General features: G+C 45.6%; 1 protein-coding gene across 2 annotated transcripts in view; it reads left to right on the top strand.

The window, feature by feature from the left end:
* radil2b (Ras association and DIL domains 2b) overlaps window positions 1-18,480 on the top strand; it is a 33,110-nt gene that overhangs the window by 9,733 nt on the left and 4,897 nt on the right. For both annotated transcript variants that reach the window (XM_080516852.1, XM_080516851.1), the window contains exons 5-11: window positions 5,860-6,266; window positions 8,581-8,877; window positions 8,951-9,352; window positions 10,331-10,368; window positions 10,457-10,671; window positions 11,222-11,334; window positions 16,544-16,811. In XM_080516852.1, the coding sequence (XP_080372978.1) occupies window positions 5,860-6,266; window positions 8,581-8,877; window positions 8,951-9,352; window positions 10,331-10,368; window positions 10,457-10,671; window positions 11,222-11,334; window positions 16,544-16,811 (1,740 nt within the window). The remainder of the gene's footprint in view (window positions 1-5,859; window positions 6,267-8,580; window positions 8,878-8,950; window positions 9,353-10,330; window positions 10,369-10,456; window positions 10,672-11,221; window positions 11,335-16,543; window positions 16,812-18,480) is intronic.

Below are 18,480 nucleotides of genomic sequence, written 5' to 3'. Positions count from 1 at the left end.
GCGGAGGTCTTTCATGGTGGGGTTTGTAGTCCTGCAGAACAGAGCGACATCGAACCGCACACTGTTGTGGAGGTTGTTACTGAAGAGCGACTTTAAAGTCTGGTCTTCATCCAACCCCGGTGCGCTACGGCCTTGGAAGTAGGCGGCCCTAAGGCGCCTATAGTACTCTCTGGGAGGCTCCGCCTCCTTCTGAGTAATGGCAAGTGCACCAAAGGTTGCAGAGGCAGGATCATTGTACAGAGAATACTCTTCCCTAAGTGCATGACAGAGGGATGAGTAATGGTCTCTGATGGCAGGTGGGAGGGATTCCATGTAAACATGGACGCTCCTGGACGTCGTCTTCCAGAGAAGCTTCAGCTTCTCACGTGACGAAGGATGAGGCAGGTCGAGGAGGCAGCGTTCAACCTCCCGGAGGTAGTCCTCTATACTAACCTCCCGGTTGTTTGGGTTGAACTGCTCTATGTCCTCTGCGAGGGACTCAAGTTGGCGGGTCCGAAGACCACGTTCCCTTGGGGGACCGGAATGGTCCGAGTCATCTGAGCTGGACCCCCCTGGTTCTCTCCGGTGGAGAGAGTGAGGGTCATGATGACCAAGAGGGTCTCCAGTGAGTGGAGGACCAAAGCTGACAGCACGGTGAGGTGCTGCAGAATAACTCTTTTCATTCTCCTGGACAGGAGTGAAAGAGCTGTGAGAGCGCATTGAGGTGCGGCTAAGCACCGATGGATGTGTGTCAGAGCACACCGGGACCCTGCGGTCCTTAAAGTGAAAAGCTGGGGGGACTGGGTGTCGGTTCAGTGGGATGCAGTCAACTCCCACAACACTGGGCAGGTGTCTTGTGCCACGCCCCCCTGGCTGTGTGTCAAGCCCCCCCCTCGCCATGGCTGCGGGGAAGCTTGATGCAGTCTGTCCCCCTGACGGGACAGGTCCAAGTCTACACTCACCTGTGGTGGGCGGTCCACCTGACTGGACCACCTCAGGATTGTAGAGACCTGGAGGAGGCTGTCCACCTGACTGGACAGCTTCAAGAATGCGCATAACTGGGGTAATTTGTCCATCTGACTGGACATTTTCCAGACTGCGGAGGTGTGCTGCATCTCTGCTGAGAGCTGCACCAGGTTTTACCCCAATGTGGTTTGGCTCATTGTGCTGAGAGCCATAACCTGACTCATCGTCTGATGAATCATCAGATGATGTGTTTGTTTTGACTTCTTTCACAGAAGTTCGGGTTAGTAACCCAATAGGTTCCGTATAAGGAGCCTGATCGTCCCTGGCCTGGATCTCCTGTCGCAGGCGGGAGTTCTCCAGCTTCAGCTGGGCAGTGTTAATCCTCAGCTGCGAACTGTAAAGTTGCAGCTGGGAGAGCTGCTCTTGAGCTTCGAGAGCTTGCAGCTCGGCCTTGCGCTGGTAGAGCAGTGCAATGTGGCCTAACACATCCGGAATGGTGAGCTCTACCTGACCAACCGGGTTCCTCACATAGCTTAACAGCTGCCTGATCTCTGCTTCACAGGTCTCTAAGCTGTAGCTGTTGAGGTTTCTTCTCTCCTGTGTGGAGAGGCATAGGAGCCCAGCGACCACAGTCTGCAGGGCTGGGTCATGTGGCTCCCGAGGAGTCTCTGCTCCGAGCACGCAGTGTCTCTGACTACTCATGGTAGGAGTCACGCGAAAGCTGTGTTTTGAAAAGTGCCAAAATGTTGTTAATGCACAGGTGATGGTTACACCTGTAGCTTACAACTCTAAAGGTTGCTAATTGCTCTAACTGTAACCTCTCTCAAGTTAACAGGGTGGAGTTAGCACCTTGGGTGAGCAATAGCGGGTTAGTGTACATTTATCTCTGACAGAAATAAAAGAATGCATGAAAATGCAAGAAAAAGAAGGCTTTACCACTTCACAAACACAATTGACTTTGCTTAGCAGTGCTGTAACGTGTTCTTCGAAAAACTAAGTTCTGAGAAAAACAAAGTTATCGGTTGTAAAACTAAACAGACAATTCTGGATAAATTATGCAGATATTGTGACAATACTGGTTTTAAAACACCCTCACACGGGGCACCATTATGTTGGGATTTATGGTTGGTAATTAGCATAAATAATTACTGTAAGTAATGGATTACTGAAAGTAATAGATTACTGAAAGTAATTTAGGAAAATTTGGAATTACTAATGAAGTAAACGGTTAGTTACTCATCAGCAACTCCTAGAGTAATTGAGTAATTACTCAAAAGTTAATAAATTATCAAAAATAATTTATTAATAAAAATTATTAATTTGCATAAATTGGTTATTTATCAAATAATAATTAAATCGGGGCACCACCAGCTAAGCTGGAAATAGCTAATACCAAATTTCAGTCTCGTTTGTCAAAAAGGGTTATTTAAGTAAAGTTAATATTTCTGTGTAAATATAACAATATTAAATAACAAGGAAGGTGTGAGATTCGAGCACAGACTGTTACAAACCAGTGAATTGTCAACAATAAATACACAATGATAACCAAGAATCGATCAATTCAGTTAAAATGCGTTTATTAACAAAAGGTATTTATTCAAAAATAATTCATAAATCATTTATTAAAACAACACAATTAAGTAATAAACGCTCAAACACGAAGATCTAATCTATTAAACAGCAAACACTATGTACAAAGAAAGAGGGTGTGTGTGTGTGTGTGTATGTGTGTGAGAGTGTGTATGAGTGAGTGTGTGGAAGCCTGAGTGGGGTGTAATGACCACGAACGTCCACCAGGTGGCGGCAGGCGTTGGAGGGTCAGTGTGTGTGGGTGTAATGACCTCGAACGGACACTAGATGGCGGCAGGCGTCTAGTTCGAGGCAGTAACCGGAACGACCACTAGGGGCGCGGCGGCGCACGGAGGGAGAATGCAATGACTCGACTTGTCCACCGAGTGGCGGTCTTTCAAGAGATTGCAATCACCAACGCGGCCACCAGAGGCGCTTAGTGTACTCTTTCTGGACAGCGTGACGTCACTGTGCTCGTGCACGGCTCGTGAGCCTGCTCGGAGCGCGCCTGGGGGCTCGTGGCTGAGAAATCCCAGGGACAGTGAACTACACACGGTCACAGAAGCGGGTGCAGCAGCGCGCGGCTGCTTTTACGCGATCGTGTATGAGGAGGAGAGGAAAAATGAAAAGGAGGGAGGGAGAAGGGCAGTGGACAGAATATGTTCAGCTCTGCACACTGTCTTGGACTCCACAGTCTGGGAATGGTCTGTGCAAGTTGAGAGAGCGAGCGAGCGAGCGAGCGAGCGAGAGAGAGAGGAGGTTCGCGTGGATGTAAATCCAACGCGCAGACACAGATTGGTTGGAAACAGGGATCGGCGTCCCTGACTTCAACACAATAATAAACACACAGCAATATTACAGTCACGTTATTCTCATTGCCTGCCCAGACTCTAAGCCTTACTCAGTTTGATGAGGGTGAACGTGCTGCCGGCGGCCGGGGAAAGTGCGTTGATTTCCCGGCTGGAGATTGTTTTTCTCTCTGGCGTCCCAGGGAAAACAAGCTCAAATGGTCTGTGGACAGGAAAAGTCCACAGGACGATCCGAGGAGGATCAAGCGCTTATTTTGAGGAGGGGGAGAAGAAGCGGCTTCAGGTCTGCAGGCGGGAGGACGGTGCGCTGGCAGCTGCACACTCGGACTCCGGTGAAGAAGAAAAAAGGAAAAAGGGAAAAGTAGACGTAGTTCCACGGTGGTTCTCGGCTCGTCCGGCCGGGTGTGGAACTCCGGGCCCGGTCAGCGGGCACACGTGGCACTTCGTCTCCGTGCGAAACGGATGCGTCCGTCTTTACGCAGGTTTCAACATTGGAGAGGCAGAAATCACCCCGGCGGGGGTGTTTTATACCTCTTGTTGTGGTTTCGTGTTACCGGTCGGCTCTGGGTCATGTGGACCAATCCTGACGGAGGGCCCGCCCTGGACCTTCCAGCTGGTGAGGGGGAGCTCTCGTGCGCCCCCTGCCGTTGGCCTCTAGTATTGCACCTTGGAAGGGGGGGTCCAAGGGGGTGATCACGTGACCAATGGCAGACTTTTTCAGTTGTAGGCATGTGGTCCTTTGTTCTCAAAACGTGGTCTCCCCTCCCCCTTCCATGAGGTTGAGCGGCCCCCAACAACGTCTACTGTTGCCTTGTTTCTTTCTTTGCAATTCCTGGTACAAATTTGGATTTGTGTGTATCGCCCGTTCTGCCATTAAAACGTGACCCCGTAAAACTTGAAATGTGATGAAGGCTGCAGACACACTGCGACTTAATTAAGCCTCCTCTGGCGGCGCGCCCTTCTTTAATACTTGCAAGGGCAAACCCCTACCTCGCACAAGATTGTGCGTTTATGGAGCGTGGTGTGACGGAAGGCATCCACGACTTTCCGCCTTAAACGCACCGACACAAAGGGTGCAGCTGAAGGGAGGGACGCTTTCTCTCGCTTTTACACTGGTTTTGTTGGGGAGCGGCCGCCGGTCCTGGTTGACACAGCTGCGGTCGCGCTGTAAGAGCGTGTCCTGTTATGTGTTTTTTTTATGAATGGCTCCGCTTGTGATGGGCTGCTATCAGTGTCAGCTCGTGGAATCCTGCTTCTGTGTGAGCTCAGGTTTTTTTTCTTTTTTTTTTGCATTTCCATGAACTCTGTCTTTTTTTTTCCAGTGAGGTCTTGTTCATGCACAAAACTTTTCCATGTCGGCTCCAGCATAAACATGCCGCCTATGACCAGATAGCAAGACATCAGCTCGTCGCACACTCCCTTTCTGTAGTAATCTGTTCCAGTTCCAGACTCTGTGAAGCTGTGAAGATGTTGAGACCGCTGTCAAATTACAGAGAGCACTTGACGCACAGCTTTTAGGGAGTGAGCCAATCAGGATTAGATAAAGGCTTTTTATTTTTTTTAGGAAGAGAGGCCTTAAAGGTACGGAGGTTTTAGAACAAAGATGAACTTTCTTTTCTTTCTTTCTTTTGATTTATTTCTACTTGTGATGGACTTTTATCAATGTCAGGTGGTGGATTTGGTCAATTTTCTCCTCTTTTATTGAGAATTCCCCTCTGTGCAAAACCCATACACTGGTTTTGCTCGTGTCTTCTTCAGCCGCAGTTGCAGTTGTTAAGATGATGCTGGTGTCAAACTACAATTAGCCCTTCATGCAGCTTCTCGACCCGTTCGGCGTTGTTGAATTTAAAGAAGACGCTCAGGATGGCAGGCCTTAAAGAAATACATTTCACAGAGAGTGTTACCTGCAGGATTAATTCATTGTCATTATGAGGTAAAACTACTTTTTTTTTTTCAACTTGTGAAGGACTTCAGAGTGCAGCGTTGGACTTTTCTCAATTTTCTAGAGACGAGTCTTGAAAGAATAGTCAAGTTGAGCGTTGCAGCGTGTTGAGTGCAAACGGAGCCTAAATATCTGTTAGTCAAACCTCGGTTTCCGTCACGGTCGCAAGACGATGATGATGCTGGCGTCAAATCACAGTGAGCGCTCAATGCGGTTTGTTGACTTTTTCTTAATTTTCAATAGCACTGTCTTTTTTTCCACAAAGGTCTGCTTCCTGTACAAAGCTTTTCCCTGTTGACTCTGGCATAGACACTCTGTGTATGATTGACCGAACGCGCACACACACACACACACACACACACACACACACACACACACACACACACACACACACACACACACACACACACACACACACACACACACACACACACACACACACCTTACCCTTCAGGAAAAAAAAAATAAAACGTGTTGCTCTGTCGCCACATTCCATTGCCCGTGTGCCTAATGTGTTTATATAGCAGCTCACTTGGTACAGTTTCACTACATTCCCAGGACCTCGTGTTTGTTTATCCGTCCCCACCCCCTCAGGTATCAACGCCCAGGCCCGCAAGCTGCAGAAGAGCCGCTCCAGGGTGACCTCCACCTTCATCGAGAGGACGGTGGGCCGCAGCCAGAAACTATGGCGGAGCAAGAGCGAGATGGACCTCCTGGATTCAGACGGCAGCCCGGACCCCGGCGGCATCAGGGGGGTCAAGGACCGGAGCGAGAGTCTGAATCGGCGTCTGGAGCAGAACGGCATTCGGATCCCCGCGGCCTCCGCCGTCCGGGATAGAACAGAGGGCCACTGTCCGCCAGGGCCCCGCGGCGAGCGCGAAGGAGAGGAGTCGGAGCGGGAGGAGACGGAGAGCAGCGACGACAACACCACACAGTACTCCATTCACCCGCCCCGGGACTGTCCCTACCTGCTGCTGCTGCAAGGCCGGAGCCTCACACAGGTATCCAAACACATTGGGGATCCAGTCGCACGCCGTTAGTTTCCAACACGACGTTTAGAGTCACTGTGTAAAAAAAAAAAGAGAATACTCAACTTTTCTGATCCCCCAAAAATCGGAATCTTTTAGAATCTCCTACATCTGTGGCATTCCAAAACGTGGTTAAAGCCTTAAAAATGACCATAATGTGTTTTTCTTCATGACACATGAACATGAATCAGCGTCACCAGATGTCTGACTCACCATGGGTCATCATCTCCACCCTGGATCAAACATTACCACTGATGTGTGTGTCTATATCATTGGTTGTTCATCTTTGCATCACCTTGTCTGTTCCCCTCTATTAGCTGTGATTGGCTGAAGTCCCACACAGAGTGCTCCTCTCATTAGATCTTTGTTTCCTGGAAATTTGTCACCATTTAATGGCTTGTGAAAACAGTAATCTTCCCTTCTCAAAGAGGCAACGATTATCGTGCTATTTTCAAACACATTCTATGATTTGACAAGTTCTTTTTTTTAAGACCGCAGCTTTCCTTACAGTAGTGCCGTTGTTTGTGTTGAACGAACTCCACGACGTGATGTTGAGGGGAACAGAAATGAAGTCGGTCGTTCTGCAGAGAAATAGTTGGTGGTTTTGACTTTCGGCTCATGAGGCATCAAATGAGACCATTTATAGACATCTTCACAGGTTTGTTTAACCATAGAATTGAAAAAGCAAACACCTATATATATATATATATATATATATATAGCTATATAGCTCTAATAAAAATATTTGAAACAAAAAATAAAGAAAAAGCAAACACCTCAGATGATTTAAAGCGACATTGAGTTGTAAAGACAATGATGCAGGTGTCAAACTACAAGTGGGGCTTCCTGGAAGCTGATCAATCAGGACTAAATGGATTAATTAGCCTTAAAGAGGCAGAGGTGGCTTCATTTAGCGTCATTACGAGGAAAACCTGGACTTTTTAAACTGGTGTTCGGCGCTGGAGGCAATAACAGGTAACAGTGGGTGAAGGCAGAGGAGAATCTGGATTCAGAGACGGTGTGAGGTACCGGAACCCAAACCCAAGACCTTCTCGTTCTCATCACTGTACGTGCCAACCTGCAATTGTGCGGCACCATAACCGACAACTAATACAAGTGAATCTGAGAACAGGTCACGGTTAATTCAGCTTCCACAGAAAGCTGCTTCACATGCATTTTTTTTTTTTTTTTTTTGGGCTTCTTGACCAAATTTTCACATGTGCTTTGCATTAGACTGGAACTATATTAATGGGGCAAAATACCGTGAAGTGCCCTGCAGTTACAGTGAAAATACACTCAGAGAAGGTGTTCGCAAAGAGAACCCGACGGCTGAAATGTTGATGCCAGAGGTCAGAGAGCTGCGCGTAGGAAAAAACTCTGCCATCAGGAAACAGAAAAAGACAAACCTGCCACTGCTTCCTGGCTGATTATATGAAGGGTTGTTTTTTTTTTTTGTTGCTTTTTTTTTTTCCAACTGCTGCACACACAGCAGCTACCTGATTTTCACTCTGCGTCACACTTGTTTTCCCAAAAGACCCATTACCAAAATACAATCACACCCTCGGCCTGCGCTCCCGACACGGCTTAGTGAGCGTGTTTGTCGTAATTCAGCCGTTTAAATCTGTCCGGCTGGAAAAGACAAGGCATCACAAGGGGAATGTCAAACGCAATAATCCCTCCACATTGTGTCCCCCCCCCCCCCCCCCCCCCCCCCCCCGCTCACCGGGTTTCATAAAACATTGTTTGCCTAATCGGGGCTTGTGTGAAGACTGTTATTTTAATACAGGCACATGACCAGGCTGCTAAGCTTTGGCTCAGAGGGACTGTTGTTATGTAGCAGGAGTAATAAATGTTGGAGGTTTTTTTTTGTTGTTAACGATTAACAAAATTGAGATGTTACACGTTCTCCTTGACTATTAATGACGGATTACCTTTGTTTCTCAAGACCATTAAACTGCTTACATCAGGCATGGGTCCCGAAATGTTACATGGTCTTGGAGCTACGTTGTGGGACAAATTCAAAGTTTGTTTAACGAGTACACACAAGTCTGCTAATGCTTTTAATGTTATGTAACTTTTTCATGTCCATGTGCATCATGCTAACTAAGCTAGTTTAGTTTTACGCCGACTTGAAAGTAAAACGAAATGATGAAGTGACAATGTCACTTAATTGTATTGCTTTTCTAAAATGTTATGATTCTCAAAAACGTTGTAATGAACCAATCCTGGATCGACTGAACTGGGAATCTTCCCAGACATAACCTCTGCTCCCGATCTCTCCTTTCAGGATTTTGTCATTTACCTCCTTGTGGCACCAAACGTGACCGTTGGTCAACAGATGACCTCTGAAGACACCTCGAAAGCAGACGTTCTTCTGTCTGCCTCCGACATCCTTCCGAGACACTGTTGCTTCCGCCGCGGCGGCGTTGGCGGTCCCACCACGCTCTGCCCCGGCCAGAGCGCCGTGGTCACCCGGAATGGAGAGTTATTGCAAAACGACACGCGGCTCAGCCCCGGCGACGTGATCGGTTTAGGACGCCACTACTTGTTTCTCTTCAAAGATCCTCTCGCGTCGAACCCCAAGGTAAGACGTTGCTCCATGTTAGGATTATTACACTTTTGACTTCATGTTTTCTTGATTCTCTCTTTGAATGAAGGAGGCGAATCTTCCCGGGTCTGGCCTGTCGTCTCCTCCGTGGATGCTCGGCCACAACGCTTGCCAAAACGGAGAAGCACTCGTCTGCAGCGCCTGCACGTCGACCTGCACCGACGGCTTCCACCACTCAGACTGCGGGCGGCGCGTCGGCGGCCGTGCCCCTCCGTTCCTGACCTCCCCCGAAGGACGAAGCCTGACTCTAAACTATGAGGCGCAGTACGAGGACCGCATCGTCAGGGAGATCGTCGCGATGGGAAGTGCCCCCGGCGGCGTCGACCGCCCGCCACTGACCGTTTCCTTTCTGCTGTGCATGTGCGTTCAGCATTCAGCGGCGTGTTTTCAGGCGTCGGGCCTCCGCAGGCTCCTGCTGCTGATTTCCAGCGATGTTCAGGGTGCCGTGTGGGTGAGTCCGACTTCAAAGGTCCACTTCACCTGCAGGAAACAGTTTCAATTCACACTTGAAGTCGGTTGAAGTTTCTATCTCCTTGTGTGGAAAAGCGGGTTTGATCTTCGCTTTTACCTTGTGCAGAATATTCACTTTCTATTGTAGACACATTCAAACGTCTCTCTTCTCACAGGCCATTAGGAATTTTCCCAAAATTATTATGCTAGGATTAAGTTCAATTAACCAAATTTGAACCTGATATCAATTGCAATTATTCCTCAAATTTATATAAGTGGAAATGACGAAATTTATGTTAATTTTGATGGGAAAAGCTTAATTATGGGTCTTCTTCAGTATAGTATATCTGAAATCTTCGGGGATGCAAAAAATAGTAAACTCTTCATGGTCTTTTGAAATATTTAATAATATAGTAATCATATTTAATATTGATATTATAAATATCAAAGTTGTATGTTTCCATTCGACAGAAAGAATTATCTTTAAAAGTCCCAGTGGATCATCCTGCATGGGTTTTTTCTTTTTCTTTTTCTTTTTTAACAAATCAAATCTGTCATATATCATCAGATAATAATGTTAGATAATGTTTAAAACGAGCATTCCGGTAGAGACGATGAAAATCTTGTGACATTTGCCACCCTCAAGTTGAACATCCCCATTCACTATGGTAAAAGGAGTAAAGGCAGCTTTTTGGTGCTAAAAGGAGGCTTTTTCAATCACGAGGACGGCGTGTTGTTATCTTCAAGCAACAGATGGTTGCAAAAACTGTCTCGTCTAATCTGTTTCAGTCTTGTGACTGCGTCGACCACAGAGGTCTGCAACGTCTTTGTGTCTCTTTCCACCAGAGGACATTTCACTGGAGCCACAAAACACATTGAAGCAGATTTCTTTAATTGACCTTGTAATTTTCACTTTCAGAATAACATACCATCACTCTGTTCGCTTGATTGATTGAAAAATGTTTGTGTTTTCATGTAGGACCACACAAAGAGTCTCGCTGCCGTTCAGCCTGAAGCGTAAGTGTAAACTTCACGTTTCCCCACAGACATTCATCGCTCCCTCACACCCACGGAGCAATGAGGACGATTTCCGATTGTGTTTCAGCCTCGGCGGTGAAAGCGCGAACCCGGAGGACCACCTTGCCCTCGGTGAGGTGACGTCAGGGTTGCGCCCTCTGGTGGTGTGGATGTCTAACAGTCTGGAGCTGCTGCAGATGGTTCAGTACCAGCTGCCTCTTGTTGTGGAGTGGAGAGTCGGAGAGGAGCAGGAGCAGGATGAAGACGAGGAAGATGAAGAGAGGAGAGAAGCGAAGAAGTTAGGTTAGTTTTATAGACTTGTGGGTTTTGAAAGTCAAAGTCACCAATGAAAAGCAACTTTCTTTTTAACTTTTGTTACGTTTTGGTGAGGGAGTTGATATATTCTCTGAACTCTCCATATTTTTAGGTGCTCATATTAAATATACTGCTTTATTGGGGGAAATCAGGTTTAAAACGACGTTCAGTTTGGGCTAAACGTGCAGGTTATGCTTACCGGTGGTACTGTCACAGTGTACTGTTGTCACGCAGTTACATCTAGTGGTAACAGATGGTACATACTGGTATGTTTTGATATATAAGTCGTATGATCAGTCAAAACTAAAAGAAGGGTGGCCTGTAATCCAGAAAATATGGTACTTATGAATAGTAAGACGTAAGAATGTAAACGACCTCAAAACATCCTCTTCAAAGCTAATTGTGGCTAAGAGGAAAATTTTTTAAATATTGTCTTTACCAATAACTGCTACATTTACAATGTACCTTCGTCCATATTTCACATTTCTTTCGCAGAAGACAGTAAAGACGTGTATGAATTTGTGAATGTGTTTTCCAGCCCTGCTGGAGCTTCATCTGTCCCGCGTCCGTTCAGCCACCGAAGAAACGATAGCCGCCCTGGAGGAGGTCGTTATGCTCGCCTTCCAGCAGTGTGTTTATTACATCACCAAGGTTCGTACGTGAGGTCCGGCTTTTAACCAGGATCACGTGTTAGCAGTATGTTACCATGACAACACGTCTCCGATTTCAGGATTATTATTACTTCGCTTCTCTCACGTCTCTTCCTCGATGCTCACTCAGCTTTCTGCACGCACTCACTGCAGCAGGTTTACAGAGGAGAACCATGCTCCTCCAATCAAACTCTGTGGCAATGCAAGTGTGAAAACAACAACTGCACCTTGTGCACTCACAAATCTGAGATAAACAAAGGCAGCAGTCGGTGCAATTGTTGGACGAGAGTGGAAAAGGAAGGAATGAATGCACAGGAATTTACAGATTGCTCTGCCTGACATACCTACCATGAATAAAGAAAATCAAAGTAAAGGTAACTGGTTTTACACACGTTAAATATGCAGGATGCCACCATATAGAGGCTGCACGTGGCTCTAGAAAAAACCACAAAGAGCCAACAGAGAAGACTTTGAGTACAGCGACGGAGCCGCTCACTGATTATGATGTGTAGCTTTAGAAAAGTAAATAATCCGAGCCGAGTGGAGAATAAGAAGCCCTGTGCGTCGCACTGACGGCTTCTAATAGAGCAAGCTGCCACCGCAGGGCCACACTGGGGGGCTTTGTTGCGCTGCAGACAGACGGGACAGCGGGAGTCTCAGTGTTTGTGTTTTTTACGCCGGCGATGGGGGATGAATACCGCCCGCGTCAACATTTGCATTGCACCTTTTTGTATGTTTATCTATGAAAAGACACCAAATGCACAAACCAATCCCACATGTGGGGTTGTCGAGCAGCATCTATGATAAGGAGGGGCACAAAAATCGTCCTCACATTTACTTGAGATTTTACAGTCGGACTACAAAATGCACATTCCTCTTTGTGTAACTGAGATTGGATGGTTAGCGATGGTTAACTCGTTTCTGTACTGGAGGGATTTTCTTTGGTTTCCTCGCACAGTCCAAGAGCATCATCCTTAGTGTAGAATTAGCTCCCCTAAATTGGCTATAATTGTGAAAGTATGTCTGTCCGTGGTCGTCTTTCCCTGCATTTTGCCCAGTGGCCCGATCTGATGAATCCAGATAGAGGAAGATAAAGTGTCTAAGCAGACTGAGGCCCCGACAATGTTTCCTGTGAAAACGCATTGATTTTGCATCTTCGTTTCAGAGAAGGTTTGCATTTACATGGCGACGTTCCCAAAAACAACAGAAACTCTGTAAGTTTGCACGCCGGGTCACGAGTTGGCGCTGTTGGTTGTTTGTGTCGTGAAACCACACACATGTGTGCGCAGAGAGCAATACTCTATAAACATTAACAATGGCGAGTACATGGACATTCGTATGGATAGACAACGACGTTGCATTGTTATTACAGCAGTGATGCTTTACGGCATATTTAAAGAATGAGTTGGTTTTTTTTTAAAACAACTTTGAAGTCCTCCAATGACACTCTTGTGCATTGTTCTTAAATGAATGTGTTGTAAATGTGACTTAACACATTACCGAAGCTGTTTAGCACTGAGGGTGAATGTGTGTCTTTGTGTCTGATGTGCCCTATTCCCACAGTACTAATATTTCATCGTAGCCTTCAGTTGCGCACCACACCCATGGAAGCGAGCCCAGGAAAGTTTCAGACAAATTTCCAGTGGAGCTGTGCGTGTGTGGGTCCAAAAAGGACTACTAATGAGGAGATCTGCTTATTTACGATCGTACGATGACATCCAGCCTCGCTGTTACTGCCAGTGTGTCTGAAACCTGAATTTTAGCACGAGTTTGTCTCTTGCCAGCTGGACGTCCACGTCCTGATGAAATCCTTCTCCTGTATCAGGAAGGAAGGCAGTGAGGAGACATGGGATCGCTGAAGAGGAAACTACAGGACTTTTCCCTCAAACAGTACATTTCAGCTGGAGGAAGTGGTCGCCTAACTACTCGTTTCTCAGAAAATCCAGAAACAGTCCAGAAAAATACTACTTTTCTTGACTCATTTTGTCTTGATGCAACTCCAAGATGCTGAGATCTGCAAATCTGAATGAAGACACCGACGGCATCGTCAAGAAAACAAAGATTGAAAGCATGAATTTCATTCTTTTTACATGGCAGCAGAGATAATTAATCAAAACAAGCTTTCAAAAGGACATTTCACCTGTCAATGTGGCTAATATTCAACCTTTTAAATTTACACATTTGCAAGTCTAGTGCAAAAGAAAGGTTCCTGGTTGGAGGAAGGTTTCGAGGCTATCATTAGGAATACATGAGCCTGTCACAAGAAAGCACAAGGTTCAGGGTCAGGAAACTGTGAAGATGATGATTTTGGATTTGGAGTCATTCATCTTTTCTTTTCTTTTTTAATCCAGTTTCACATGAACATCTGTTTCCAGATTTCAGAGCAACGTACAGTGGTGTGTCGTCTGCATAGAACTTCAAGTAAAGCATTCTGAGAGGGTCACTCATCATCACATTTTATCTAAGATATGTGGCAAAAAGTGGAAGTTGGCTTTTGTTGTGCAAAAAAGAAAAAAAAAGGGGGTGTGTGGTGAGGAGCAGGTGTCTGTCAGGAAAACTTCTGGGCGAAAATAGTATGAAAGCCAAACAAAGAAATTATATAACAGGGAACTGAACAGGTAATCCCTTCATAAAAAAAAAACAACTAAAAAAAAAAGTGGTCCCACTAACCACTGATCCACGTGTTTTGCTTGTTTTCACTCTCAGCCGGTTTTCTTCAGACACGGTCTCGATTCGTCTTGGTTTTTCCAGGCGTGTCGCGCCATCCATCACCACTGTCATTTCTCAGAAAGCGCAGATCTATAAAGCCGCCTCAGGGGTCTCAAGGGTCTGCAAGCCACCACTCCAGAGCCACATGTGGCTTTTTTAAGCTCTCTGTATTGGTTTCCTGAACGTTTCACCAATTTATGTGCGAGTAAACATTTCATAACAGTACAATAGAGGCTGTAGTGTGCATGAGCCTGTATCTCTAAATTTGGAGTTTCTTAATGCGTTTGTTGATATGCTGGCCATGGCTAAATCAAAATTTTAAAAAAAAGTCTTGGTGGAAAATAGAACAAATCCATTCAATGACGGTTTGTGCTTTCACTATAAAACATCCTAGTTTACGGGTGTGTTTGATGTGTGGAGAAAATGTTTTAGTAATTGTTAAACATACTACGCGTACTAAGTCAGCGATAAGCAGGAAAACTGTTTCCACTGACAAACCACCATGCCATAATGGCTGAAACAGCTAAAACAGCTAATTGGCTAAATTGGCTTAAACATGAGCTGTTTAAGCTATTGTAGAATGGTAACAATGGCTGAGGCAACTAAATTTGCTAAAGCAGCGTAAACAAATATAAATATCAAAAATTGTGAAGCTACAGCCAGTAAAACTGGTAAAGCCATGAAATATCGGCAAATCTTATCTGTAGTTCTTGTAAATACAAATACGCTTATATGAAAGTTTACCCTCAGATTATATGTTCTTAGACAGGCAAACTTTATTTTGTCTAAAGTGTGTGAAAGGGTTGTAAAACCTGACAGTAGAAGGTTCAGACCTCTCGGCTGTCCTCTCCCACAGGGTTCACTGGGTTCAGAGGACTTATTGATTTGCAGCTGAGCTTTTTTTGTGGAGGAGTCAATCTGACTCAATCCTAGTAGTGGGAATTATATGCTAGCACTCTATATGGCTAAAAACAATGGGAACATTGTATCTTGATATATGGATACTGTCATGACCCCTCGATTTAATGGACATGCCCACTAATAAATCTCGAAATGACCTCTGGATGTTGCAGTAAATCCGCTTGGAGGGATCGAGCAGCAATTTAGCAGTGATGCTGTTATTATTGTGGTGAAAGACATTTCTTTGTAGAGTTTATTAGAAGGTGTTTTGAGTATTATAAGCCTTCTTAGTTCTTGGGATCTTTCCTTAAACGCTGTGGTGAGTTCTTCTTTTTAACCACAGCTTTGACTTTGTGACACATCTCACATATTTGTATTTTTTTTCTTTTTTTTTTCTTTTCCAAACACTCTGCTTCATAACTTCTTTCACCAACATGTTAGAAATCACATTTCAGTTTGTGCTTGTCGTGGCTCGGCTCCCCATCCGATCACTCCATGAAAAACCAAAATAGTAACCTGCTTGCGTGAGCATGCAAATCCGCATGCTTCACACAGGACCTTGAGTAAATCAGACTGCAAAACTCTACTTATGGTATAGCTTTGCAATAAGCCAAACTGTAAGAGCAGTGGTAGCGTTTTGTTAAATCTGTGTTTATGTTGGGAGCTTTCTTGCTCATCCGCCCGATATTCGTCTTTCGGCTCCGGGACGGAAAACAAAAGGCGCCACTGGTGAGCAGCTGAAAACATGTTGGGATGAATCAAGGCGCACTTTTAACAGGCTTGTGGGCAGACTGTGTGTTTACTCGTTCGTCACAATGAACGCACAAACAAGCAGACGGAGCACTTTGTGTTGTGACCCCGAGGCGAGTACGGATGGATGCATGCGGTAATCACAGAACTCATAGAACTCATTGGGTGGATGGATCTTCTCCAGTTTGGCTCAGCTGTGAGCGATATTTTCCAAACTGGCAGCCCTTGCATTATTATATCGGTTTAATGCTCACCCATTTCCATTGTCTCATGTGCAGCGAGGGCTGCGGCTGTTCTGCAGCTCGTTCTCGGCCCCATTGGCCTACATGTAAACCGATCCTCTCGGGGTGGATTCCTTCAGAAGTCTTCACTCAGCAGTCCTTGTTGCAGCACCATGCCAAGCCCACATCAGCCACTTTCAGCTTTTCAGGAATGTGGATCTCCGGCTGGCGCTGGCCTCGGATGCTCGGTGGGTGTAAGAGTGAGATCGGAGGGAAAAGGGGGGATGTCTGTGTACAATTAGCCCGAACAAAGGTGTCCTTGTCCGGGGTTCCTCTGAAGAGCACCAGTGGACCTTTGGTTGGGGCGAGAGGAAATGTGGAAGACTTTGTCTTTTTTTTTCCAGTTTGTGTCAAATTAATCTTAAATCAGCTCTGCAGCGGCGTCAGAGACAGACGTGCATGTGGTGTATGGGTGGTCTGGAATCTCGTTTGGAGGATTTCATGTTTGAGTTCGGTGATCAGAGCAGCCGTCGCGCAATGTTAACTTTTCCAACCTCAAACTGACCCACAGGAACCATCAACAATCTCCACATGGACTCATTCATTTTTTTTTTGATGTCTTCCCCTCAGCTCCTGTATCCGATCCTCCCGGGCCTCCTGGACTGCAACCCGTTCAGGGAGAACTCCGAACCACAAGAGTCCGTCCAAAGTGTTGGGTTCCCTGTGGCGAGCTGTGGACTGTGGGTCCCCGGGGAGATCCGGCGGGTGTTGGACGTTCTGGCCGAGACGTGGACACTCCTGTCAGACTGTCAGGTTCACCCAGAGATTTCCTCTCAGCTCCTCGGCTACCTCTTCTATTTCATCAACGCCTCGCTCTTCAACTCGCTCATGGAGAAAGGTACGAGCAACATTCCTGTCAGCTGCACCAAACTCTCTATTCACCACCAAACCCCGTGGTTTCAGGATGTTGAGTTTGGCTCATGTGAGTCAAAGAAAATGACCACTAATTTCTACCAAAGGAATTAAGTTTGGTGAACAAAGGCCAAACAGTGGTGAAATGGTGAGGCGGGTCTTCTTCTCTCACAGCAAGAAAACCCCATAGACAAGGTGAAATCAGGAATCGAACCTGCAACCTTCTAACAACAAGACAACAGAGGGCTTCACTTGGTTCAGTAGTAAGAGCACCAGAGCCACTTGCCCATATCCCGTAATCCAACGGGAAGCCACAGTCTCATTCACAACAATCCAGTTTAGAGACTCTTTATTAGGGGACTGCAGACCACAGCTCTTGGGCCAAATATGTTGTTTTTTTTGCAATGGCACCTTGAATTTGACAACAACAAAAAAATCATTTGTAAATAACTATTTTTATTATATTTGCACAACAGACAAAGTTGCAAAAGAACTCTTAACACCTTTCTAAATAATAAAAAAGTAAAACTGCTGAAATTGTTAAAATGTCTATTTGCAACAAAAACAACTTAAACTTCTGGAAAAGGTCATGAAAAAGCTAAATATCCTTTTTTTGTAGCAAAACCAAATGACTTCATCAGCTGTGTTATTCTATTTGTATGATTAAATGTGTGTTTTTTATTAACATTTTTTTATTTGTTGGAAATTTGGAAAAGAAAAAAAAGTGGTGGTAAATCTTGTAGACCCCCCCCCCCCCCCCCCCCCCCCCCCCCGCCCCCCCTTTATATACACGTTAACCGATAAACGTCTAATATGACGTACGATCATTCGAGGACAGGACTTGTAGATTCAGAATCATGTTCCTCAGATATTTCTTTCCTGCAACTGTGCAGTGTGGAGTTACAGTGTGTCCTGAAACTCAGCCCAACGTGAGGCTCTGTGGTCTGATACCTGCCTGCTCAATTAGGATCTGCTAACCTCAAACATGTTCACTGGCTCCAACCCCGAAGGACAGGCGCGCTAAACTGGAACCATCCTGCCCCCTTGTGGAGAACCACCTTTACAGCCGCTGTGCTTTAAATGACCTCAAAAGTGTAATAAACTCAAGTATTATTATTTCCGTCCCACTCTCCCCAGGTCATCGAGGTGTTTTTGGACATACTGATTATAGGAGCAGGATGTACGAGAAGTTATCTTTGGTGTTCAGAGTATTAGGTGTCGTGGTGGTAATTAGTAGGTAGGAGTATATAAGGTGAGACCCTTTCTTTGTCGGATTAAGTGTTCCACCCAGAAGGAAAAACAGATCGGGACTACTCAGCAGGTTACAGGTCTGGAGGTTTTGGAAACACGCCGGTCGAATGGAAAGGATAGCAAATGATGGACAAGCTGTTCAGATGGACTTTCGGTCAACAAACACAGCAACGATCTTTGTGTCAATTAGATAAATCCCAATGGGAATCGAATATAAACTGACCTGATCCAAACTATTCAAAGTCACAACTTGGGAATTTTCATGAATTATGTTAAAAAGTTCATGTGGACTCAAGAATGAACTGGTTAGATTTAGTTGGTTCGTCTCCAGTGTTCTTGAATGCAGCATTTCATACTGACCTTGGAATTGTCTTTGGAAATACGGTAGGAAAGTTTGCATGGAG

Source organism: Blennius ocellaris (assembly GCF_963422515.1).
Source record: "Blennius ocellaris genome assembly, chromosome: 21".
NCBI lineage: Eukaryota > Metazoa > Chordata > Actinopteri > Blenniiformes > Blenniidae > Blennius > Blennius ocellaris.
Note: the sequence above shows the minus strand (reverse complement) of the source record. Positions and strands in the feature narration are given on the sequence as shown.